The 25,379-nt window shown below is 40.1% G+C and overlaps 1 protein-coding gene across 4 annotated transcripts in view; it reads right to left on the reverse strand.

Moving 5' to 3' along the window:
- Positions 1–25,379, reverse strand: part of ARHGAP28 (Rho GTPase activating protein 28) — a 202,339-nt gene that overhangs the window by 15,263 nt on the left and 161,697 nt on the right. For all 4 annotated transcript variants that reach the window (XM_054537669.2, XM_054537668.2, XM_009252254.4 and 1 more), the window contains 9 exons: positions 24,618–24,783; positions 24,413–24,504; positions 21,975–22,052; positions 16,351–16,513; positions 11,410–11,492; positions 8,567–8,764; positions 8,107–8,220; positions 3,510–3,566; positions 1,873–1,997 (listed from right to left, as the gene is read on the reverse strand). In XM_054537669.2, the coding sequence (XP_054393644.1) occupies positions 1,873–1,997; positions 3,510–3,566; positions 8,107–8,220; positions 8,567–8,764; positions 11,410–11,492; positions 16,351–16,513; positions 21,975–22,052; positions 24,413–24,504; positions 24,618–24,783 (1,076 nt within the window). The remainder of the gene's footprint in view (positions 1–1,872; positions 1,998–3,509; positions 3,567–8,106; positions 8,221–8,566; positions 8,765–11,409; positions 11,493–16,350; positions 16,514–21,974; positions 22,053–24,412; positions 24,505–24,617; positions 24,784–25,379) is intronic.

Below are 25,379 nucleotides of genomic sequence, written 5' to 3' on the forward strand. Positions count from 1 at the left end.
TCTCTTTCTTTTTTAACCCATTTCCCATTTAGGAAGGAAAGTGCAGCTTGCTGCCAGTGCAGTATTCTTGGAGCAAGTGGAAAATGGGTTAATGTGTGTGTATATATTATATATAAAATGCACAAGTCAGAAGTATACAACTTGATGAATCTTCATAAAGTGAACACACCATATAATCTAATACCAAAAGGAAAAAAAAAAGTCTGAGGCCATCAGCATGCCTTCCCAGTCACTATTCCTTCCTCCACCTCCTACCTTCCACTACGACCTTTAGTGGTAATTTCTGAGATTTTGGTGCACCTATCTCCCAAGTTTTTCTCCTGATGGTAGAAAAACTACCATCCTTACCTCACACCATAGATTACTTTTACTGGCTACTTTTCTTTTAAATTAATTTGTATTGAGATAATTGTAGATTCACATGTGGTTGTAAGACATAATACAGAGAGATTCTTTGTATTCTGCCATTTTCCACAATGGTAACAATTCACAGAACTACAGCATAATGTCACAATCAGGATACTGATATTGATAAAGTCTACCTATCTTATTCAGATTTCCCAGTTTTATTTGCACTCATTTGTGTGTGTATGTATTAATTTCAGTAGAATTTTATAGAGGGTCAGTTATCCATCACCACAGTCAAGATCCCAGCACCACAAGTTCCAGCACCATAAGGGTCCTTCATGTTGGCCTTTAGTGACCAAAACCATCTCTCTTCCAAATCATCCCTCCCAACCTCTGGCAACTAATCTATCCTCCATCAATAAAATTTAATTTCAAAAATGTTATATACATGAAATCATGCAATATGTTAACTTTTACAATTGGCTTTTTTGCTCAACAAGGCTACTTCTTTTCAACACGATTGGAATGCTTCATTTTAAGGCCATCCATCAGTCTTACAAGAGACAGCAAATCATACATGCTCTACAATGGATAAATGAGTGCTTCTCATCCTTTATAAACCAGAAGACAAATGTTCATTCTTTAGTAAGCATGTCCAGACAAAAATTATCATGATCTGTGCCCCTTTAAGGTGATCACGGCAGATTTGCAAAAATAATTTTTGTAAGTATCATTCTGATTCTAAGAATTATTAGTAGTATGTTTTAAGGAAAGTGACAGCTATGGTATCCACTTAACTACATAATCTCTATCTGATACAGGCATGTTAAAGCCAATGCAAGCCTAGGAAAATGTTATTCCTGAAGGACTATCAAGATATCTACAAAACTAACTTGCTATATTTTCATTCGAATAAAAGGTAAAACTCGGCCAGGCTCAGTGGCTTATGCCTGTAATCCCAGCACTATGGGAGGCCAAGGTGGGCAGATCACCTGAGGTCAGGAGTTTGAGACCAGGCTGGCCAACATGGTGAAACCTCGTCTCTACTAAAAGTACAAAAATATTAGCCAGGCGTGTGGTGCATGCCTGTAATCCCAGCTACTCAGGAGGCTGAGGCAGGAGAATCACTTGAACCAAGGAGGCGGAGGTTGCAGTGAGCCAAGATTGTGCGATTGCACTCCAGCCTGGGCAAAAAGAGCGAAACTCCATCTCAAAAAATAAATAAAATAAAATAAAATAAAATAAAATAAAAGGTAGAACTCACTGAATAAATGAAGCTACCAAGATAGACAATACCTATCAAGAATCCCATTTCTAGAAATTCCTTTGAAAAACAACTTTTGTTGTTAGCAGTCATATATCTACTAACTTCATTCTCTTTTTATTCTAGTAATCCACTGGTAAACTCCCTAAAGCAACAGGTTCTATATTTTACAAAAGGTCAAATTTGTAAATGCCTAGAAAGTTATTCATCTGATAAAGGTTTTCCTTCTTGTGCAGAGACCTTCATTCACATTGACTTACCTGTTTTCATATTGAAATTTTGCCAATATGTCTTTGGCTTTGGTTTGATTGTTGAGTTGAATGGCCATGGACACCTTGGAGAGAAGTGGAGCATGGACCCGTATGACTCCTTCCGGCACGTCAGACTGCCAAGGAGGAGAAATTCAGTACAGTCTGTCAAACTAGGATGAATATCAGCTCAATGATGCACTTAAGAGATATGAAAATCAGTGCTACTCTGAATTAGGAAAACACATCACTATGATCAACATTAACCAGAATGGAACACTACTTTCTTTCTCAGCTGGAGACTCACTCATGACTAAACTTAACCTGGGTTTTTACTTTGACTGCACATGGTCAGGTCTTGCTATAATGACTTAAAATCATGAGGGGGAAAAACTGGGTTATGACAAAAATCAAATGTTTCTATTTATGCATTTCTTGAACAGACTCCTAACCCTGCTTTAAGCATAATTCTGTACTTCAATATATTTTAAGAAGACCAACCTTTTGAAAATTTTAAGAGTCAATTAGAAAATATGGCTTCTCCAATACTCCCTTTCTTTAGTTAGCAGGGCTGGCCCAAATTCAATTCCACGTGGGCACTTGAAACGGGACCTCTCAAAGTGTGCTGAAAACACTGCAGAACAGGGTAGGTGGCTGTGGGAAAGATGGTGTCTCTTAATTGTTTTAAATCTGTACCTTCTCAAAGGATGATGATGTAGACGATTTATATAAATGGACTCCCTAGAGTCACATTCTATCAATATTCTATTGATACCCTAGAATAAATACGTTATGGGTTGAACTGTGTCTCCCCAAAAGACAAATTGAAGCCCAGTTTAAACTGCAGTAGGGTGTGCCCTTAATCCAAGTGACTTGCATCCTTATAAGAGGAGAAGAGACTTGGAGACACAAGAAAGAACACCATGTGAAGATGGAGGCTGAGACCAGATGAGGAATGCCGAGGATTACTGGCATCGCCAAAAGCGAGGAGAGGGGCAAGAAGCAGGTGCTTCTCTCACAGCATTCAGAAGGTGCCAAGCTTGCTGACACCCTGATTTTGGACTTTCAGCCTCAAGAACTGTGAAAGAATCATAAATATCTATTGTTTTATGCCAGCTCATTTGTGGTACCTTGTTAGGGCAGCCCTAGGGAACTAACACAAAATATTTTCGAACAGAGTCAGTTCTTACAGTATTCTCCTAACATTACCAGCAAGGACTATGAGGGCAGGAGTTCAGGAAAAGATACCGAGGGATTTGGATCTGGGTGGGAGCCAAGTCCCGGGCTCATTGCAGCGAAGACTGTACTCCTAAAGTATGCCTTTGATCATCTATGTCCTATTTCATCCAGCTCCCCAGAAGCCTCTCCCTATACAATACATTGCACACTCTGACATTACTTACCGATGACTGCAATAATCTTATTCCTCCTATAACTTTCCACAGCATTGTAGCTGTGTATAGTAGGCCCAGGCACACATTCTGAATCATCAGCTAGTCAGGTCCCTCTACCATTCCTTTATGTGCCACATTGAAAATGTCAAGTTTGAAGGATAGTTCATGACCAACATTATACATAAATGTGGTGGATGTCGCCAGAGAAGACTTTATAGGGAGTTAATGGAAGGGAAAGGAAATTATTTTTCTTACCATTCTTCTTGCCGAGGGTGATTTTTGCAGTACCTTTGAAGTCTTGGGGCTTGCAGTCTAAAAGAAACACAGTCTTTAGGAGTAATGTTGAGAAAACAAGCATATGTTGCTTTTGGAAGTGTAAACTGGTACAATCTTTAAGGAGAACATTTTGGCAATATTTATAAAATTATAAAATGTATATGCACTTTAATCCAACAGCTCCACATCTATGCATTTATCCTACAAATACACTTCATTTGTGAAAAATGATGTATACAGATGTTTATTCTCTGATACACAGATTGTAACAGCAAAAGATTAGACACACACTGTTCACCAATATGAGATTGCTGAAATAACTTATTGTGTGTCTATGGAATAGCACGTAAAAGAAGCAGAGAAGCAAAGGTGCTGGCTTTGTGGACTGATATAAAATAATCCCCATGATTTGTTAAGTCAGTAAAGCAGGATGCAGGACAGTGTTTCCTGTATGCTACATTCATGTTAAAGGGGAAAGAACATACACTGATATTTGCTGGTAAGCAGATAGAGCATCTCAGAAGGTTTATACACCTGCATGTTCCTGTACACACACCCTGCCGTTGGTGATACTATTTGTCTCCAGGAGGGGAAGTCAGAGGTGGCTGATTTTTATTCTATGGTCTTTCCTGACTTCTAAATTTATAACTTGTTAATGAACTGTCTATTCCAATCAAAATCAAAAATTAAAAACACAATATAGCGGCTGGGTGTGGTGGCTCACGCCTGTAATCCCAGCACTTTGGGAGGCCGAGGTGGGGAGATCATGAGATCGGGAGATCTAGACCATCCTGGCTAACACGGTGAAACCCCGTCTTTACTAAAAATACAAAAAAATTAGCCAAGCGTGGTGGCACATGCCTGTAGTCCCAACTACTTGGGAGGCTGAGGTAGAAGAATCATTTGAACCCAGGATGTGGAGGTTGCAGTGAGCTGAGATCGCGCCACTGCACTCCAGCCTGGGTGACAGAGCAAGACTCCATCTCAGAAAAAAAAAACACAAAAACCAAAAAGCACACCAGCATGGCACATGTATACATATGTAACTTACCTGCATGTTGCGCACATGTACCATAGAGCCTAAAGTATAATAATAATAATAATAAAAATAATAATAAAAAGAAAAAGAAAAAGAAAGAAAGAAAAAAAAAGAAATATCTAGGAAGACCAGAAAAAAACAAAAAAACAAAAAAACAAAAAACAAAACAAAACAAAAAGCAATATGATACAATAGTATGAAAGAAAAACTATTTCTTTGTCTTTAAGTGTTTGCTTCTATGGTATTTATAACCTTTACATTCTATCTTGGTTCTATTTACAATAAAACATTAAAGCGACATTGATATAGCAATGTACAGTTTACACACACACACACACACACCCCCATAAGTCCATCCTAATGACAGCTCTATGAAACAGATAGATCATTATCTGCCCTCCCTCCCAATTTATAAGATAAGAACATTGAGACTCAAAAAAAAGAATGTAGTTTGTCTAGGCTCATATGGGTAGTAACTGACAAGGCCTGACCTGACCTCTGTTCCACACATTTAATTATACTGTTATGTATAATTAACAGAGTGAAAATGGCTGCCCCTCCATAAAAGCAATGGGTGAACTGGCAAAAACTGTCAGTATTGACTCTTACAATTCTGGATACAAATCTAAAGGCTTCAACTAGGGGAGTGCTTAAGTAAGAGGAAGAGCTGTGTGTCATTTTTACTTACGTTTTTCCATCCCTGCTCTCCAGTCCAGTGATAGCCTTGAAAATAACAGCCTGCATTTCTGGCATGGGTACTGCAGGGAGCAGAGTGGACCTCACTCAAGAATTCTAATGATTTGTTCTCATCTGTCTGGTGGCTCCCTCAAAGACTGGCTCAAAAGGCTTGCCTTTACCTTGCCTAACTTGGAACTTAATGGGTGCTAAAGGGTTATGTAATGTCAAAAACGTTTACAGGCAAGTGTTTTTGTTACAGCTGCCTGATGCAGTGGATCGGAGGAAATTGAGGAAAACAAGAGATAACTAAAAAGCTTGGGAGGCAAGGCTGGAGACTGAGATGTTTGGAAAATAAAGGCCTTATTTGGCCTTTATTTTTACATAAGGCCTATGTAAAAAGCCTTAACATATTCTTGAGAATATAAAGGCCACATGATTGAGAAACAGCTGAAAACACAAACTTCTGGCTGATCCTCAGGCTCTGTGCAAGCAGGAAGCGAGGGCTCAGGCAGAGTTAGAAACTGCTTGGCAGAGTGCTAAAGGTGTGCCCTAGCACACACACTGCTCATCTGCAAAGACTGGGAGGTTTTTTAATTCCAGGCATTTAAGAGAATCTCTGTCTAATCATTAGTTATCATTAACCTAATGGAACATAGACTTCCATAGCCACACAAAACAAAGAATACAGACTTTACAAAATCAGTTCAGGAGAAAAGTCATGAAGCGAACAAACAATAGGTACAAGAGCAGAAGCAACACACCCTGAGGAGGGAGAAGAATCTGATTCCAAAGTTGTCACATTATAATACTCAAAATGTCCAGTCTTCAACAAATAGCTGTTAGGTAAAAAAAAGTCAAGGAAATATTGCTCCTACACAAGGAGAAAAAGCAATAGTTTCTAAAGAAACTGTCTAAGGAAGTCCAGACATTGGACTTACTAGAAAAAGTCTTCAGGCTGGGTGTGGTGGTTCACCCCTGTAATCCCAGTACTTTGGCAGAGGTGGGCGGATCACCTGAGGTCAGGAATTCGAAACTAGCCTGGCCAACATGGCGAAACCCTGTTTCTACTAAAAATATTTAAAAAATTAGCCAGGCATGATGGCAGGCGCCTGTAATCCCAGCTACTTGGGAGGCTGAGGCAGGAGAATCGCTTGAACCTGGCAAGCAAAGCTTGCAGTGAGCCGAGATGGTTGCAGGACATCGTGAATATACTCAAACACACTGAATTGGCATAATTTCAAATGCTTAAAATAGTGAACTTTATATTATGTGATTTTTTCTCAATTAAAACAAATTTTTAAAAATTTCATTTCTAAATAAAAGTATTGGTTCTACTTGATATGAAGTCACTTTGCCTATCATGAGTCAGAGAATACAGTCTTTCATCACGATTATGATAAATCAACAACACTCCCTCTTGCCTCACTGCCTTGGCATTTACTGTCCTTTTCCCTGGACTTTCTCTCTTTCTCCTTTCACAGTAGTATCCATCCTTCAAGATACAACTCCAACCAGGCACAGTGGCTCACATCTGCAATCCCAGCACTTTGGGAGGCCGAAGTGGAAGGGTCGCTTGAGGCCATGAGTTCAAGACCAGCCTGGGCAATACAGCAAGACTCTCGTCTCTACAAAAATTTTTTTTAAAGTTACCCAGGTGTGGTGGTATGCATCTGTAGTCCTAGCTACTGCAGAGGCTCAGGCAGGAGGATCACTTGAGCCCAGGAGTTTGAGGTTGCAGTGAGCTATGATCATGCCACTGCACTCCAGCCTGGGTGACAGAGCAAGACTCCAACTCTATAAAAAGAAATGTAGCTCCAGGAAGGACACAGTGGCTCATGCCTGCAATCTCAGCACTTCGGGAGGCTGAGTCAGGCGGATCACCTGAGGTCAGGAGTTCAAGATCAGCCTGGCCAACATGGTGAAACCCCTACTCTACTAAAAATACCCTGTCTCTACTAAAAATACAAAAATTAGGCGGGCATGGTGGCGCATGCCTGTAGTCCCAGCTACTCGGGAGGCTGAGGCAAGAGAATCACTTGAACTCGGGAGGCAGAGGAGCAAGACTCTGTCTCAAAAAAAAAAAAAATGTAGCTCCAACGTTGCATCCTCAATGAAGCCATCCACAGTCTCCCACGCTAGAGCACATTCTTTGTCCTCTGCATGGCCCTGGCACAGTTGGCCTGGTACTTCCCTGCTGGGCCCCTGGGGCTCTCATATACATTTGTCTCCCACATTAGGTGTAAGTTCCTTTGAGGGCAAAGTAAATTTCAAGTATCTCCACATCCTCCTCAAGGTTGAATGCAATGTCTGGCACTTGTGATCACCCTCAAGTTAGATAAAAGCAGTAAAAATAATTCTTCTAAAACTTGTTTCCATTATGTGCTTCCACACAAATAACTGTGTTAAAACAAAACTCTGAATTCCTTGGAATGCAATGAATTTACACAAAATAATTTAAGGATTAGCTATTCCTTTACTAACCAATCAATGAAGAAATCTCTTTTCCCAAGTATTAGACATTTGGACACTGGATTGCCCTTAAATCAAGTTGACAGGGACTAAAATGTTGACTTTCAGCTTTTGCGAGAACCATTTTAGCCTTTCTGGTGGGATATCAAACAATCTTCCTGACTGAGATATTTCAAGAACTTTAACCAAAAAGCACATAACTCTCAACAAGATGCAAAGACCACGGTACTCTGTTATGGACCCACTTTCCATGATGTTTAGAGTTACGACACTCCCTGATCCTTAAGAATATAAAACGCTTGGTTCTAAATGACAAGCTACTTTGTGCCTCCCTTTGAGGAGTACAAATCTAGGCAGTGAACAATCACCATGCCTCATTTGCTGTCTTACCTCCCGCTCGAGGGTCTTCCTCCTGAGCAGCTTCCTGACACTCGGGAGCTGCTTCTTCAACAGCATCGTGGCTTCATTCATTCTTCTTACTTGAGTGATTAAGAAAGAGGGAACCTGGAGAAGAAAAATAGCTTGGACCAGATGGAAAACACTTGAATTCAATCTCCCTAGCAGATTCTGTCTTCAGGCATGGCAACTCCTCCCAGTCACTCGGTATCCTGGAGCCAGGAATGGTGGCATTGTCCTTATAAAGTTTAGAAAAAATTATGTGGATCCCTGTTTCAAAGGGAAACTGTGTTGAAGAGCAGGCCTTCCAGAAGGTGTAAGGCTGGCACAGCCACCTGGGGTTATCTTCTCATATTTCTTCCCTATGACCAAGGGAGTTGCCCAATCATGGAGGCTTTATGTTTCCTGGGGCCATGGACTTCTGAGGAGGACCTGTCATCACTATGTCACTCACCTTCCACAAAATCTTCTGGTACTTAAGCATTAGGCGGATGATGTGGGCCGCAGTGTTTGCTAACAGTAATTCTTCATAATCAGAGTGTTTGCTTCTACTGAAGAAAAGGTTTGGTGCCATCACTGTAGAAATGTTCCACAGACTCATTCGGTTTTTTGATTCATTGGCAATCACTTTATTGAAGAATGTCATGAGGGCCTAAGAAGAAACAGCATCGTGTCATACAATTGTACACTGTCAAAAGGTGCCCCTGATTGCTATCATTCATTCTATTCCCATTCACTGTGCTGCCAGAGAACTGTCAGAAGTACAGAATGGTTAAACGTACCATGTTTCCCATCTAACTGGTTAAAAGTACTGAGAAGAAATGTGAGCAGTATATTCAACTGTCTGCTTCATAAAAGTAGCCATTTTAATGGATTTTATTATATTGCAGTTTCTATAAATAAGGTTTGCATTTTCTTTTCTTTTATCCTAAAAGAGTCTGACAAATGTTAAAATTAAATATAAACCAGGAAGAGAAAATGCTGCAGTTCAATAAACACGAAAGGTAGTTTTGCTGTGAAGGAAGAAAAGTAATTCTGAAAAGTACCCTTAACTTAAAGCATTGCTGTTGAAAACTATTTACAATTTCCTAGGGAAAGGAAAATCCATTCAAACAACATAAGTATCTCATTCCTCAGCCCAAATGTAAACTCAACTAAACAATAAAAAAATTAGTTTTTGGGTGCTATTTTTCTATTGCTTTTCAACTTTGAAATTGACAGCTGGCCAAAAGCAAATGTTTGTGTGCAGGTCTTCTAAGCATTAAAAAAAATAAAAAATTGAGAAAGCTTAATACAAGTTTGCTGTGCTATCAAAGTATAAATACTAAATTCACCAAGACGACTGAAATCCCCAAAAGAAGTGCTCTTTGGTTTTCCAAGTTTGAATTCCACTGTACAGTATTTGCAATGAGAAAAACAGCACTAAATAGTAATAATAGTTAACATCCATTTGAGGGTTTGCTGTGAGCCGGGCATTACTCTTAGTACTTTTTATATTCACTCACTATCATTCCAAACCCTGTGAGGTAGGTACTATTATTATTTTACAGATGAAGAGACCGAGGTGGAGAGGGGCTGAGCAGCTTTGCTCAGCTTAAGTGGCAGAGCCAGGATCTGAACGAAGGGAACCAATTCTTCAGCTAGAGTTCTTGACCTCTAACCCACACCAGCCGCAATCCTAGCTGCAGTCACAATTTAGAATAAAAAATTAGACAGAGAGAGAGAGAGAGACAGAGCATGTGTATAACATCCTCACCAGTCCCGTGATGTTCTGGGGGGACCTTTTGTTAGAAATGTATTGAATTATTTGATAATTGCTGCATCCTCAGTTGTATGAAAGGGTAGATGACATTTTGACTCAGATATTTGATACCAGATGGATTTTTTTTGATAAAAGAACACTGTGTAGACAAAGCCAAAAAACAAGCTAATAAATTTTCAGTTTTTGAAAAATTATTGAATTATATTAGAAAAGGACATTTTTATGTCATAGCTGATCTCTGTCCTTGCCTCAAGGATATAATATGACTGACATATATTATAATTGACATAGATATTTTTGCTATGTAGGAGGAAGGTCCTTACCACACTGAAATGTATGATAAGAGGCAGCACTAAGAACCACCTTTGTTTTCAGCATTATGTTTACTGGCCTCAAAATTACCATCTCTTTTCAACACATCCTTATCTCAATTTCATTTCAAAGATTCCAAATACCTGTTGTACTTAAAACAAATTTCCTATTGTATATAGAATGATTATCCAGAGAGCAAGAGAAACTTTGATTTTTACCAACATACAGCAAAGAATGAATGTGAAATAAAGAGAGAAAAATTGGGGATGAAACTATAGAATATGATTCTATCAAATGTTCTAATATATATTAGTGGAGAAATCACTTTTCTGCTTCATTTTCCTAATATGTAAAATGATGAAATTCTATCAGATGATCTCTAAAATTCTGAAATTCTAGAACTATTTAAATTGAATTATTTTCACAAATTTAAAAACGTGAACACACTGGAAATATTATTTAAACCAGTGATTTCAAATTCCTCCCCGAGGATGCTCATCAGAGTTTTCTTTCCACTTCAGTACATCAGACTAACATGAGTAGTTGAGGACCAGCAGTTATAGAGTCTATTTTACAAGTTACATAATGGTCTTACTGACTTCTGACATTGTTCCATTTAAGCCTTCATTTTTGCCTCTTCTCCTACTCCTAACACCTTTCCCAATGCCTGACACAGGATAGACAGTCAACATCTCTGGGATGAATGGAGTGAATGAAACTTAAATGTTTGAGAAGATACCACCCGGGCATGGTGGCTCACACTTGTAATCCCAGCACTTTGGGAGGCTGAGGCAGGAGAATCACTTGAGCCCTGGAGTTGGAGACCAGCCTGAGCAACATGGCGAAACCCTGTCTCTGCAAAAAATGAGCTGGGTGTGGCGGCGCATGCCTGTAGTCCCAGCTACTTGGAAGGCTGAGATGGGAGAATCACCTGGTCCTGGGAAGTCAACGCTGCAGTGAGTTATGATCGTGCCACTGCACTCCAGCCTGGGTGACAAAGCAAAACTCTGTCTCTCAAAAAAAAAAAAGAAACAAGATACCAAGATCTCCACTCTTTCTTGTCTTCCTCAGGAGAAGGGCAGTGGGAGCACAGAAAGGCCGTGTGTTTGCAGCATGCTCAGGTGGCTCAGTGAACTGTCATCTCCACTTTCATTTTCCTATATGAGCCATGTCCTCTGGGCAATAAGAGCCCCATGACAAGCTGTGAGGTGGACACGACGTACCTGAGCTGTATCTCTGTTGGCATCAGGCAGCGCCATGACCATGAGGTGTAAGGCTTGAAACTGTACTTTGACGTGAGGCCCTCCTAACAAGAAAACAGAAACAGTCATACACTTTAAAAAACCCTGATGCATAACGACAGCATTTATTGCTAGCATCTGGTGGCACAGGAGGGCTCCTGACAGCTTTTGGTGGTAAAGACTCAGGTTTTGTGCCCAGCAATGTAAATTTGTTCACTTGGACAGAAGCCTCCGTCCATCAACTCCCTTTTCCCATCCCACGATGCCATTGTTGAGGCAGGTGGCCAACGAGATCCTCAGAATAATTCTGGATTTGGATAGCACTTCCCTTTCAAAGTACTTTCGCAGACCTTCCCTTCCTTTAATACTACAAATAGAAGTGAAGCTCACTCAATACAAGAGAAAATAAACCTTGCTTCCATATAATGAGGCAGAAAAGTATAAGTATTAGGAACACAGATTTAGAACCAGGTTTCAATCCTGGAATACTATTTAGTCGCTGTGTGACCTGGGGCAGGTTATTTAATCCCTGTCGCATCTACTTTATTATCTGTAAAATAGGAATAGTCATTGTACCTACCTCACAGGCTGTTATGAGGATTAAATGAGTTAATATATGTAGAGTGTTTAAATCAGTACCTGTAAATAGTTATCTTTCTACATATTTGCTCTTGTTTTTATGATCTATGACACTTATTCTAGATCTTCCATGGACACTTAGGGAAGGTGACGACTGTAGTTGGATGTTTGGAGATTGTTGAGTATTTTCTTCCTCAATAATGACACAAGATGGCGCCAGAGGGTTGGCATTTATACTCAGGGAGTCCATCCACAGCTGGATAATCCACAACCAGCTGTGCTGAAAATTTAGAATACACGAGAGAATCTAGGCTTTCCTTTGTCCCTCTGTATTTTCTTCAAAATGGTGTCTTGGTGGGGAGTTCTTGGAGGAAAGCATTATGTTCTGGAATCCTGGGGAGTTCTCAAGTTGAAGGAAAATCTATTTCTATTCAATGGCTGGAAGGCAGTCAGCTGCTGGTGAAGTTAACTGAGCTGTACAGCAGTGGGAACACTTGTGACAAGCTAGTAGGTTACTGGAGCTGTGTGTGCTAGAGTTTAGAAGTAGATGACAAGTGTATACAACCAAGCAATATGGGGAGAGAGGGAGGATCATATTGTTGAAGAAAAATCCATGTGTGGATTTGTAGATACTTGTATCAAATTTATAATGACGCAGGTCCAGGATGTTACTGAAAACAGCAAATACACATTGATGTGAGCTTGCCTGAATAATAGAAACTTTAAGAGCAAGTCTCAGTGCAAAGCATTTAGGGGCAGATAAGACATTATGTTAGTGCATAAATGGCAGGCTGAGGACTGTCTCTAATCCTTCCAATGCAATTAAAAAAAAAAAAAAACAACTCTGGGGGAAAAAAACCAAGAGATGCAGATGTAGGCTTGGGACCACTATGTTTCCATTAACTTCAGAGAAATTAAGAAGCTCTTTTAAGATTAAGTTTAATTTGGCAAATAATCCATTTTCATTTTACTTAGGAAACCTGGCTCAACGCTGTTTTGTGATTAATAGTTTTGTAGTTAATTCATTTAATACATCCCAGTCACAAGTATTCTCTTTCCTGAGGTCATTATTTCCCCAGAAAGTTATTAAGCATGTAATGAAAGCATCTGAGGCTTGATTGATGATGATACTAGTCCTTTAATTTTACGGTCAAGTTTGGGGCCAAGTTTGAAAAGAGAAAGTAATGACATTAGTGGAAAAGGCTCTGTGTTCTCTGAGCTCCATTTGAGGGTATTGAGAGGGACAGCGTAAACACACACACACACGCACTTGTTCACAATCCTCCCCTTCAGAGAATCTTGTTACAACTAGAGCTTACTTAGGTGGCAAAAAGGCCATTATTTCCTGCTGGTAGCAGGCCAGAACTCTGGGTTTCCTGCAGGGTTCGCTGGTATCAAATCAACCACCTGCAATATAATATTTTTCACTTTCAAAGTCATACGAAGGAATGTGGACTCTTTGTGAATCCTTTGAGGATATTTCTCAGAACATCTCCCTTCAGTGAAATGTACTGGCTGCAGTCAGATAGGCAGTAATGATGATACAGCATGCAGTAAATGCTACACAGAAGATAACTGGTCTCTGAAAATTACAACGTCACACAGTGTTTCTGAAAATTACGAAGTCATACAGATTAGGTCTTTAGTGAAGTATTTGGGTAAAAGCACAAAAACTATAAAGTATGTTTTGTAACTGACAGGGAATCATTTGGCATGGTTTGAACATAAGGATTGAATATTTTGGAGGATGAAAATTAATATATTCATATACCCTTCTTAAATACGATTCTCTGAACAGATCTGGAATTAGAGGTTTGAATCCTCCTTGCGTAATTCAAACTACCAAAAAACAAAAACAAATGAGTGATCCAGAGATGGAAGGCCCTAATTCTGGTATAAACTTCACCCAAATTTCTGGCTGACCCACAAACCATGCATGTGTGGGGTAACATGGTGAAGGATTGAACAGCTGAATGGAGAGTTGAGCTCCTGCCCAAAAGACCACTGGCAATTTGAGTCCAGTCAAGCAAACTGCTGGCTTAAAAGAGCAACAATAGTGAAAGAAACCAAACAACGTTCTTTGGAGAAATACTTCAGAATCCATAGTCTCCAAACACTGTATTCATAATGTTCAGAATAAGCTTTAAACTTAATTGACATACAAAGTAACAAGGAAAGTGTAACCCACTCTCAGAGAAGACAGAGACCAACCCTGAGATAACCCAGGTGTTGGAACTAGCCAACAAGGATTTTTTTTTTTTTTTTTTTTGAGACGGAGTCTTGCTCTGTCACCCAGGCTGGAGTGCAGTGGCACAATCTCGGTTCACTACAAGCTCCACCTCCTGGGTTCACGCCATTCTCCTGCCTCAGCCTCCAGAGTAGCTGGGTCTACAGGTGCCCGCCACCACGCCTGGCTAATTTTTTGTATTTTTAGTAGAGATGGGGTTTCACCATGTTAGCCAGGACAGTCTCGATCTCCTGACCTCGTGATCGGCCCACCTCAGCCTCCCAAAGTGCTGGGATTACAGGCGTGAGCCACCGCACCTGGCTGCCAACAAGGATTTTGAAGCAGCTATTGTACCTGTGCTCAATGATATGAAGGAAAATATGATTATAATGAATGAAAAGATAGGTCACCTCAACAGAAAAACAGAAAGTATTTTAAAAGCACCAACTGAAAATTCTAGAACTGAAAAAATACAATATCTGAAATAAAAATGAATGAAGGAAATTAGTAGCTTTTCTCTCTTTTTCAGCAAGTTTTTCTCATTAAAAAAAAACAGTAAGCTTACAAAGAAAATAGATACTGGTCACGGACAGCATGTGAATTAAAGCTTAGAAAACAACTGCCTTGCCTACAATATTCTCTTCTTTCAAGAAACAAAAGATTATTTTATGAATCTGGTTTAGTTAAAACATTCAAAGATTTAGAACCTACATAATTTTTAGGACAAATTTTGTCATACAACTTAGGATCTATTGTTTTCTTTCATTGTAATTTTAATGATTTTGTAGTTCTGGCCAACCTGAGAAGGTTGTAAACTGGCAGATAGAGACATCACCTGTTAAGTTCACACAACATTTTAAAATTTAAATTAGTGGCTGGGCCAGGTGTGGCTCACGCCTGTAATCCCAGCAATTTGGAGGGCGAGGCAGGGAGATCACTTGAGGCTAGGAGTTTGAGACCAGCCTGGCCAACATGGTGAAACCCTGTCTCTACTAAAAATACAAAAATCAGCCAGGTGTGGTGGCACACACCTGTAATCCCAGCTACTTGGGAGGCTGAGGCAGGAGGATCGCTTGAATCCCGGGGGGTGGAGGTTGCAGTGAGCCAAGATCACGTCACTGCACTCCAGCCTGGGCGACAGTGTGAGACTCTGTCTCAAAAAAAAAAAAAAAAAAAATTAGTGGTTGACATTCTCAAATTAAGTGTTTTCGCATTAAAGCCTGGATTTGGCTCTCAGTGTGGCACAGCAACCATTATGGAGAACCAAGCAGTGGCCAATGTCTCTAGATGGGGTGTGTCCTCTCAGTTTGGACACAGATCTTTTTGGTCCGTGTAGAATCAACATTTACTTAGCATGCTCATACATATTTAGATTTGCAACCCCTGAACTCTCCAGGTTAACAGTTAAAACCCTCACTATGTACCCCCATTCTACTTTTCCAGACTTTTCTCTTGTTACATCCTCCACAATATTCAACCTTTATGCTCAAACCATGCCAAATGATTCCTTGTCAATTACAACATGCACTTTATAATTTTTGTGCTTTTGCCCACATACTTCACTTAAAGGCCTAATCTATATGACTTTGTAACTTTCAGAAACATGATGTGACTTTGTAATTTTCAGAGACAAATTATCTTCTCTGAAGTATTTATTGCATGCTGCATCATCCGACCTAGGACCTCAGATTTAAGAAAGGCAGTGATGTCGTATTTTTTGATGCATTATCACACACCAGGCTCTATTCTAAATGACTTCATTCAATATCCACGGCAACCCTGACAAGTAATTATTATCTGTAATTTACAGATGTAGTAACTGAGGCTCAGAAGGTTTGATTGTATGGCTAACAGATGGTTGCACAGGAATCCAAATCTCAAGAGCCTGGTCTTTCTGCAAACCCCTCTGCCTTTTAATGATTATAAAACCCTAAACCAGGCTTAAGTATATAAGTATGTAAGTAGGTGACTGTTTGCCATCAAACTTAATATTCCACCAAGCACTGTCAGGACACAGCAAATCTATACATGAGCACATTTGATTCAGCATCTCTCTTCTGCTCTCACTTTATTGACCTTATATCTTAGCGTATTCACATTTAACGTCTTCCACCTACTTTCCATTAGACTGATGAAGGCAGGTATATATTCCACAGGGAAGAGAGAGGTGGGTAGTTCTCTGAAAAATGCTTTCAACATTACTGCAGCTTCTCTATGGCACATTTTGTCCCATTTAAATTTATCAGCATTAAACTTGGCATCAAGTTCTTCACGGTATTGCTGTAAATCAAGGAAAACAGTCAGTATTCAATGCATTTTTACCACCTGACCCCATTTTCCCCTTTGAAAACTGTTCTTACATAAACTTTTTTGGTAAACAGACTGGTAAGGTAATGTCTACTAAGAGTAATTTTTTTCAACATGACTAAGGGAAATAGCTATGTGAGGATGAATTTTTAAAAACAATTTTCTAAAATATTTAAAAAATAATGTTGATCTTGAAATAATTTTCTAATTCTACACAAATATAGAAGTTCTCTACTCTGATCACAGTTTCATTTCTGTGGTTTTGGCAGAATACCACTATTCCCACATGATAAATACACTGTTAGATTCTGACAAAGTCTCCGTTCCCCCCTTTACATAATCCCTTCTGCCATCCTCTCTTCTATTTCTAAATTAGATCAAGAAGGTTTGCCTCTCAGCCAGTTCACAAACAGAATGAGAAATATCCCAATAAAGTAACTCTGACCTCGCTGCAACATACAAACCTATCATCTTCCTGGAGCAGTGACAGCAAAGTTTTATTCCAAGACAGACACATGTCTTCCACATGTTTGCATGCTTGCCCAATCCTTTGTAAGGTTTGGAACACTGTGCAAATACTTTTAAAAAAACCTCTAAGCCTCCGTAAGTTCTACTTGGCTTACAAATTTTACATTATGAATTCATCTGATTATCAGTGCCATTCAGGCTTCATGTTTCTTTTCAAAGGCAAACTCATTTTTTACTGCTCCTTTGAACTACAAGGTTTACCTATAATGCCAGCAGTTATAGTCAGTCTCCCAGCTGACACTAACTGCTCCAGAAAAGATACTTAGACAGGGAACTCTAAAAGCTCTGTTTCTTTAAGACCTCTGCTTTATTCTCATGAGAAGCCTAATTCTTCCGGCCTTGAGCATGCACAGCCACAGTCAGTGTGCACATCCGACCTTTTCCTAATAAGGATTAGCTCATTAACCAGCCAGACATAATCACTCTCTTGGCTCCCAGAGCCTGAAAACTGGAGGTCCCTGGCAGCACAAGTTTCTTACAGAGATACACATGATTCTGATGCACCCTCTAAACTCTACTGATAGTATCAAAAGGAGATTTTCATCTTGTCCTGGAGAAGCTTTCAATCTTATAGGAATACTTTGGCTAATCAAGAAACCCTCTGGTGATAAATACACTTTACAAAACCTTAAGCGTAAATATAAAGTTCTTCCTAAAATGAAAGAGATAGAGTGGGTTCTGAAAAGAGGATGCATGAGATCCATTCTTTGCCTTTCGGTGTCCTGTAATCTAGTGGGTGGGACTATTTCATGAGCTGATACGACTAATTTAGAGTGCACATGCTAAAAGAAAAGTCATGTATTGGTGCTATGCAGCCAGGAAAGAGAGGAGTCAAACTCTGCTAGGGGCAAGTCTTGAGGATTACAGGGGAGAGGAAATAGAAGGGGATCCTGCTCAAGCAGTGATACAAATGCCAGCAGATCCAGTGTGTCTGGGGAACTCCAGTTCATTCAGCCTTGCTGGCGCATCTACGGCAAGGAACAAGGCTGGAGAGCAGCGAGCGCCAGTGCTAAGGGGACTAGCCTTCACCCTGTAGGCAATGAGGCAGCCTGGAACATCTGTAAGCACGGGAATGGCAAGGGTAGATTTGTCTTTTCTGACAGCCAGATGGAAAAATGATTTGGGGGAGCGTGGAGCTTGGCATAGGTTGGGTGGGTGGAAGCCAGTGACAGGCAAAGAACCCAGTTATCAGGCCACAGCACCACTTCCAGGGACAGATAACTAAGGACTAATCTGGATAAACAGTTGTAGGATAGAAAGGAGAGGAGGCATTTAAGAAATGCCCAGGAGGGAAAATTCTCAAGAATCAGTGATGGATTGAATATGAGACTCAGAGGGAGAAATAATCATCCGAGATGATTTTCCAAGATGATTTCCATCTGATTTGTAATGGGCAGATGGCAGTGCTGTTAATAGGAAAAATACAGGAGGAGGAGTAAGCATTTCCCATCAATAGCCTGGTACCACTGCAGTAAAGCAAAGGGGACATTGTTTTCCAAGTGCAGAGGAAGCACCAGCGAGAGGAGAAGAATTCAAATTCATTTTCCACATACCTCTGCCAAAGGAATCTATCTGAATCACGAATGTGGCCGTCCTAACCTGTGAGTAGTTCCCAGTCACCTAAGGGGCAACAGGGCACCAGGGTCAAGGGCAGGTGCTACAACCAGATCCTTTAGGCTTTTATCCCAACTCTGCGACTGACTAGGGTATGGTCTGTGCTTCAAGCTTCTCAATGTACAATGGAATATTAAAACGACATTCCCAAGATCAAAACAAATAATATCACATAGAGCTCACAGGGCAGGGCCTGCCATGCTGACAGCTCTCAATAAGCACCGCACTGGCTGCTCGCCCCTCCCCCACTCTCAGGTCTATTTTGACCTGCAGTGTCATTACTATGGGAACCCCACGCGTATGCGGTGTGACTGTTTAGGGAATAATACCACATCATATTGTCTGGATGGCTGGTATAAAGCAACACTGAGAGAAATAATGTCTTTTTTTGGTTCTGAACAGAGCTGACATTTCTGTGGCCCCAATGTGAAACCACGTCAACCGGGTGTGGGTTTACCTTGCCAAAGATGGGGAGCACTTAGAGGTTCAGAAGCCCTGTTTTTCTGACCCCTGTTACTGAGAGCACTAGGCAAGGATGAGAAGTCTTGTCATTAAATCTCCCTTCAGCAAAAATGCAACCTACCTCTATTTTGGAGGTAGTTTTATACAAATGCAAATGACCAGCCTAAATAAGCCAGGTGAGGTAATTATAAAACATTTAGAACAGCCTTGGAATGATTCAAACTAGTCAAAAAAGAAAATCTCGCATGTCAAACAGTCTGCCTCTTTCCATAAAATATATTCCCTGGTGTTTGGCTCAAATTTCTGTCATTTTTGAAAAGAAAATCATTGCAAACACCAAGCAAAGCATTAAATTGGTTCCAAATGAGCTGAGGCCTCAAGTCTGGGACTTGGCTCCACAGCTGCATGTTCCCCGTTTGGCTAAAACCAGCAGCTTCCTCCCAGGGCTGCTTCCCTGTCAGCCTCCCCAAGCATTTAAAGCACAAAGCCAGGCCAGACCGTTCACAGTAATGATACACTAGTGGACCACAGGGCTGGTATCATCGACTTGGTTCAATCCGAGGATAATTATAATGGAGTTTTTAGTAGTTTAGTGGATGAATTACAAAAAAGGAGGTAGTTTAAATAAAAAGTTTGAATAAAGGAGAGGAATAAAGAACCTTTTAATGCATCACGTTTCAATGTCTTTCTAACTGCAGTGTTTCCCGGTTTCTGTTCACTTGCCCAGATTTCTTTCATATTGGCCTTCCTGGGGCTCAAACCATGAAAACATCTGGATTACATTTTCCACTAATAAGTGATGGAATAAATAGGCTGAAACTACATAAAACTGGGTAGGGGAGAAAAAAGACTGACTTATATATGTGGTTCAGGAATGCATGTGCCTATAATAACATTCTGAAGGAATGATTAGCCTTTGAGAAGCATTTTTCAGTGGAAGATTAGCCAAAGAAAGGTAACGGCTGCTATGACGTTAAACTTTGTGCACATAAGAAATGCCCTGTAATGTTTTCTCCTTTTGGTGATTTAGAAACAGGACATTCAAATCATATGCATTATGCATGTTATACACCCATGCATGCATGTGTACACATGCACATACACACACACACACACACACACACACACACACACACACACAGAGGAACCAGTAGGAATATGTGCAAATACAGTTTCCCAATTATGGACAGAGGTTTCAAGAGATGGAATCTGTTTCTGTTTAGGAAATTTCTTTCTTTCATTTTGGTTCTCTGACTCTGCAGATATAACCAAAGATTTAACCAAAATAAGTAATGGTTTTCATCCTTACATGTCAGATACTTTTGTTTAGAAGAGTATGTAAGAACCAAACACACGAGAAACGGAGACAGAAAGCAGATGCAACTTAGAAAGCATAAACCTTAAGGAGCCGTTGGGCATTTCCCTGCCTTCCACAAGAACTTGTGCCAGCATTCAGCCAACTCCACTCTCAGGGAAGTCGTAACCCCTCAACATGCCCGGAGCCCTGATGCCCTGGTGCTCTGCTCTGACCTCACTTCATGGAAGACCTTGCCCTCATGTGCAAAAGCCCAGGTAGCCGACTCTCCCAGCTGTGGACCCCTTCTGGATGTGGCTCAGCCATATTTTCTGCAGGAAGCCCCAGCCCACGACAGGGTGAGGCATGGGTACTAGGGCCGCCTGGCCCGTTCTGCCCAGCACACGGCTCCTCCGTGGTTAGGAATTGTCAGACCTGCACTGTGGTCGGAGCCTCACCCCAGCCAATCCTGGTTCCTGCCCCTTTCATCCTGCAGAAGCAGTACCGCCATGACCTTCCTCTGCTCCTCACCCATCATTTCAGCATCTGCTTTCTGGAGGATCCAATAGACACAGCCTATCTATTCTCAGTTTCCACTTAGAAAAACCTCTCGTCACACTTCTATATAAAAACTGTGAGACTCATACAAATAGAATTTCCCAAAGCATATACCAAAATGAATTAATGAAGAGATGCTGTTTTGCCTCTACAAATGTCTTTTTGATAAACATTACCACATTGGTTTTCCCCCGCCCCTGAGACTGTTTGCTCAGGGATCCATCTTTTAAAACTGCTCAGGTTTTCACATCTGCAAGCTAGGGAGTGATCCAACCACAGGAATGAGCTCTCCATGGTACATGCCTACCCGCAGACACAGTGGGATGTGTTGCTGGATTTTTATGAGAAAAGCTTTTCTTCTCTAATAGTTCTTTGCTTTATTGTACTGTAGAGTTTGCCACCTCATGGAAGTAAGAAAGCAAAAGAACAAGATTCACACTGAACAGCTGGTTTTAGATGTGGATGTTAACATTACCGTAAGTGGAACTGGGTTTTGGAATTGCTGAGTGAGTATTCTAGTGGTTATAGCCATTGCTACAAATTCCTGTAAGAGCTTTCACTAAAGGGAGAGCCAAAGAATGTTTAAACCAACGAAAGATGGAAATAAAGGCTCATATAACATTGGCTTAGTGAATTCCACGGCTGAGAGGAGCACAACAAACTAAGGTGTTTAACCTCCAAAACGGTGGTGAGACGTTTCAACTTTTACAAACTAAAGGCAAGCAGCAGTTTTTGATGGTGAATTGATGTGCTATTTCATTGTTGTTTTTGGTTTTTTAATGTTTCTGTTTTGATTTTTAAAATTCTGGATCATGAAAAAACTCTGGCACAAACATTTTACCACAGGCACCAAGGAATACTAGGAAGGACCAAGTGATAATGTCTAATGAACAACAAAGATCTGGATACCCGATGCTTGTGTGAACAGGGTCTAGCTAGCTTAGAACTCTACCTAGGAAGAGACAAAATGTTCGGTACCTTGACTTTAGCAGTACATCCCGAAAGTCGAAAAATTCCTTCAGATTCCAGACCTGATTCCTCAACTTTCTCAAAAAACTAGAAAGCAATGATATATTACAAGAATAAGTACCTCTATATGATCATAAACATATAAAACAGTAACAATGATGACATGAATCAATAAGCTACCAAGCATATATATATATTTGCCCTGCACTTGAATGCTTTGTTAAATGTTCATAACCATCCTATGACGTCAATGTTATCCTCCAACATGCAAATGAGAAAGTAGAGATTTATAGCAGTTATACAACTTTCCCAAGATCAACCTCGTAAGTAACGGCACTGACTCAAGTTCGTGCTCTTAACCACTCTAAAATTATATATGCCTCTTAACCATTTTTAAGATCTGATTACTATAACTCTTTCTGCAGACCGATCAGTAACAGATTCTAAATCTACTGTCATTGGTTGCAATCACTCTGACTAAGAAACTATAGGAATTCTAGATGTCTGATCAAGGAGTTTAGACGGGGTAAAGATTAATAGCTTTCGTGAGTTCTCAGGATGGTGATGGGTGTTAAAAAAGTAATAAACACTACCATTTATTGTGCATTGATTATGTGTAAGATCCTATTCTCAGTCCTTTACCTACATTAACTCATCTAATCCTCACAATAACCCTATTCTACTGCTAAGGAGACCAAGGAGAACAGTTCAATTTGCTGTAATAAAGCAGCTCACAGTGCTTCTCTGGAAAGGATAATAACTTGGCCAAGTTCACCCAGTAAGAAGGAAGGGGATCCAGCATCTCTGCTATTTTCCTTTCAAGAAATGATGGTGGATGGTGCCTGGAACTAAGGTAATTCTTCTAGGTATGGAGGCAAACAGATATTTAGGAAGAAGAAACACGTCTGTAAGAAAAGTCTCTCTTGTAGGAGTGGAAGAGTACTATCTTGAGGCGTCGTGGCGAGGAACACTTAATATCCAGTAGTAATAACAGCTAACATGTTGCTAATATGATATAAATCCAGATTTAGTTTAGCATTTATTGAGTACTTTCTATTTGCTAAGTTCTATGCTAGATTTTTGTACCTACACGGTACTATAAACTGATGTGCTGAATCGTCTTTGATTTTGATATTTTAAACTCTCTCCTTTACATACAGGACAAAGACAATGCTGGTTTTAACTCAGTGAAGGAAAGAAAATCTCAGCGTCACCATGGACTCTGGACTTTGCTATAGGCTCTGCTCCTTTTCCCACTCCACGTCTTGCTGACTGTGTGTCTTGGGTAAGTTTTCTCACTCTCCTATCCCTCAGCTGCCTCATCAGTAAAAGGGCGGTGGTAAAACCAGCCTCCTTGGGCTGCTCCGTGCTGACTAGATGTGATATTACATAAACAGCACTGGCACAGCCCTGCATAGGGAAGTCACCCACGGAGAACCCGTGTGTACAAAGGTGTTGGTTGTATCCTCTGGCCATCTCGGTGCCATCTTCCTGGCTCCTATCTCCAGCCAGTCAGTCACCTGACTTGAGAAGTATCTCAATTTGAGGCACTGGTAGCAAAATATAGGAAGCTAAACAAGTGATGTATGATTATCAGTGTCAGGTAAGTATATGTTTCCTTAGACAATATTTTTAAATATCATTTAAAAACTCAATTTAAAATTCAACAAAATTTGTGTTAAGGACTAGGAATTTTAATTGTGCCACTGGATGTCACTGTTGAATAAATGCACAGTTAGGTAAAAACCAGTGTAAATTGCTGGCTATAAAACAACATGACTTAAAAGCAAATCAGGTATTCAGCAACAATAGTCACAGAGATATTAGCATTTTATAGTTCAGATAATATCATTTTCGAAACCTCCTTCCACCAAAATTATTCTTTTTGTCTAAATGTATCCTATCTGCACAGACACACTGGAAAATGACTGGAACATGCTGGTTTTTAGAGTTTATTAAACTTGGTTTGGAAAATTGATTAAATGATTACACATATACACATTTTTAAAACCCAGCCTATGCTATATCTCAGCAAATATTTGTATGATTTATATATGCACTGGTAATAATTAATGGTCATCTTTATCTAGACAGAATAATCAAATGCACACACAAACACATTCATATGTGCAAATAACATTTGAAAAAATATTGGAAAAAAATGTAACTGCTCATGCCCTGGGTCAGACCATCTGTGTCCGTCACCTGATGTGTGATGGGCAAACAAAATGTAACAGGCTCCAAAAGAATGCAGCAAGGCCAACTGGTCCAGGCGCCATGGGCCGTTATGTGGTGCATGGAATAAAGCTGAAAAGCACCAGGGGCCTGAGTCCTAATAGGGCGATAGTGTCTTTAAATCTAAAAGAAAATTCATTTGTGGGTTTACAAAGTACCAAATCATAAGCATGAGGCTCTGTGAATTCCCCTTTCACTTGCCTGCTACTCACTTTTTGTAACACCAGGGGAACTTTCACTCCAGGGTCTTTCTTTCGGTCACTGTCCAGGAGGACTGTAAGTGGGACTCCAAAAATCCCATTGTCTTCATTGCGAGAGAGTAAAGAGGGAAAGAAAAAAGAAATCAGAAAAGCATTATCTTATTCCACTGTGTCAAAGTGTTAAAGCCTTCTGGAAGCAATCAGTCTTCTTAGTTACCTCGTCCTTTTACTTTCTCTGTTTTGTTTCTTTTCAGTTGAATTCCAAAGGCATCAAAAAAGGCAGTCAATTCAATCAGAGAGAGATGGCGGATTTTCTTCATGTCTTCAGCAGACAGATCTCCTGCTTCAGTTAAGCCAAATCTGGTTTTCTGAATAATAAATTTCTAAAACACACAGTGGGGGTATTTATTTTTTATGGCAAAGGAAAATTATTATACATTCACTCAAATGCTACCTGGACACTCTAAATCTATGCAGTAGAACGTGTTGTTTGCAAAACATCTCTAAGGAGCATGCTGCATCCTAGAAATATGAATATGTGGTCTAGAACAATTTGCAGATCACTGCTATGCTAATTAGAAGCAAAACAGCAGTCTAAAGTATGTGATAACATTGCCATCGCAACTGCGGAAACTGCCTTCTTTATAAGGAACACCCAATATTGTCAAACAACATACATGTCAGGCACCACATGGAATGCACACACCATGGCCCTTAATTGGAATAAATGTGACACACACATACCAGGAAACACCTAGGTATATCCCAGGAGAGCTCTAAATATATGGTTTTTTTTTTTTTCCTTCTTGGACAGTCAATCTTTAAATCAGGGTTTATCTATCCCATACTGCACACTTTAAGAGACTTTTAGTAATCTCCCAGTTTAAACTGATTGTATATGCTTCTGAGACAACAGTTATTCTACCATAAAAATTAAATTTAAATGATTTCAAATTCTTAAAAAAGCAAAATACAGAGA

The sequence above is a fragment of the Pongo abelii genome, chromosome 17 (genome assembly GCF_028885655.2).
Source record: "Pongo abelii isolate AG06213 chromosome 17, NHGRI_mPonAbe1-v2.0_pri, whole genome shotgun sequence".
In the NCBI taxonomy this organism is placed as follows: domain Eukaryota; kingdom Metazoa; phylum Chordata; class Mammalia; order Primates; family Hominidae; genus Pongo; species Pongo abelii.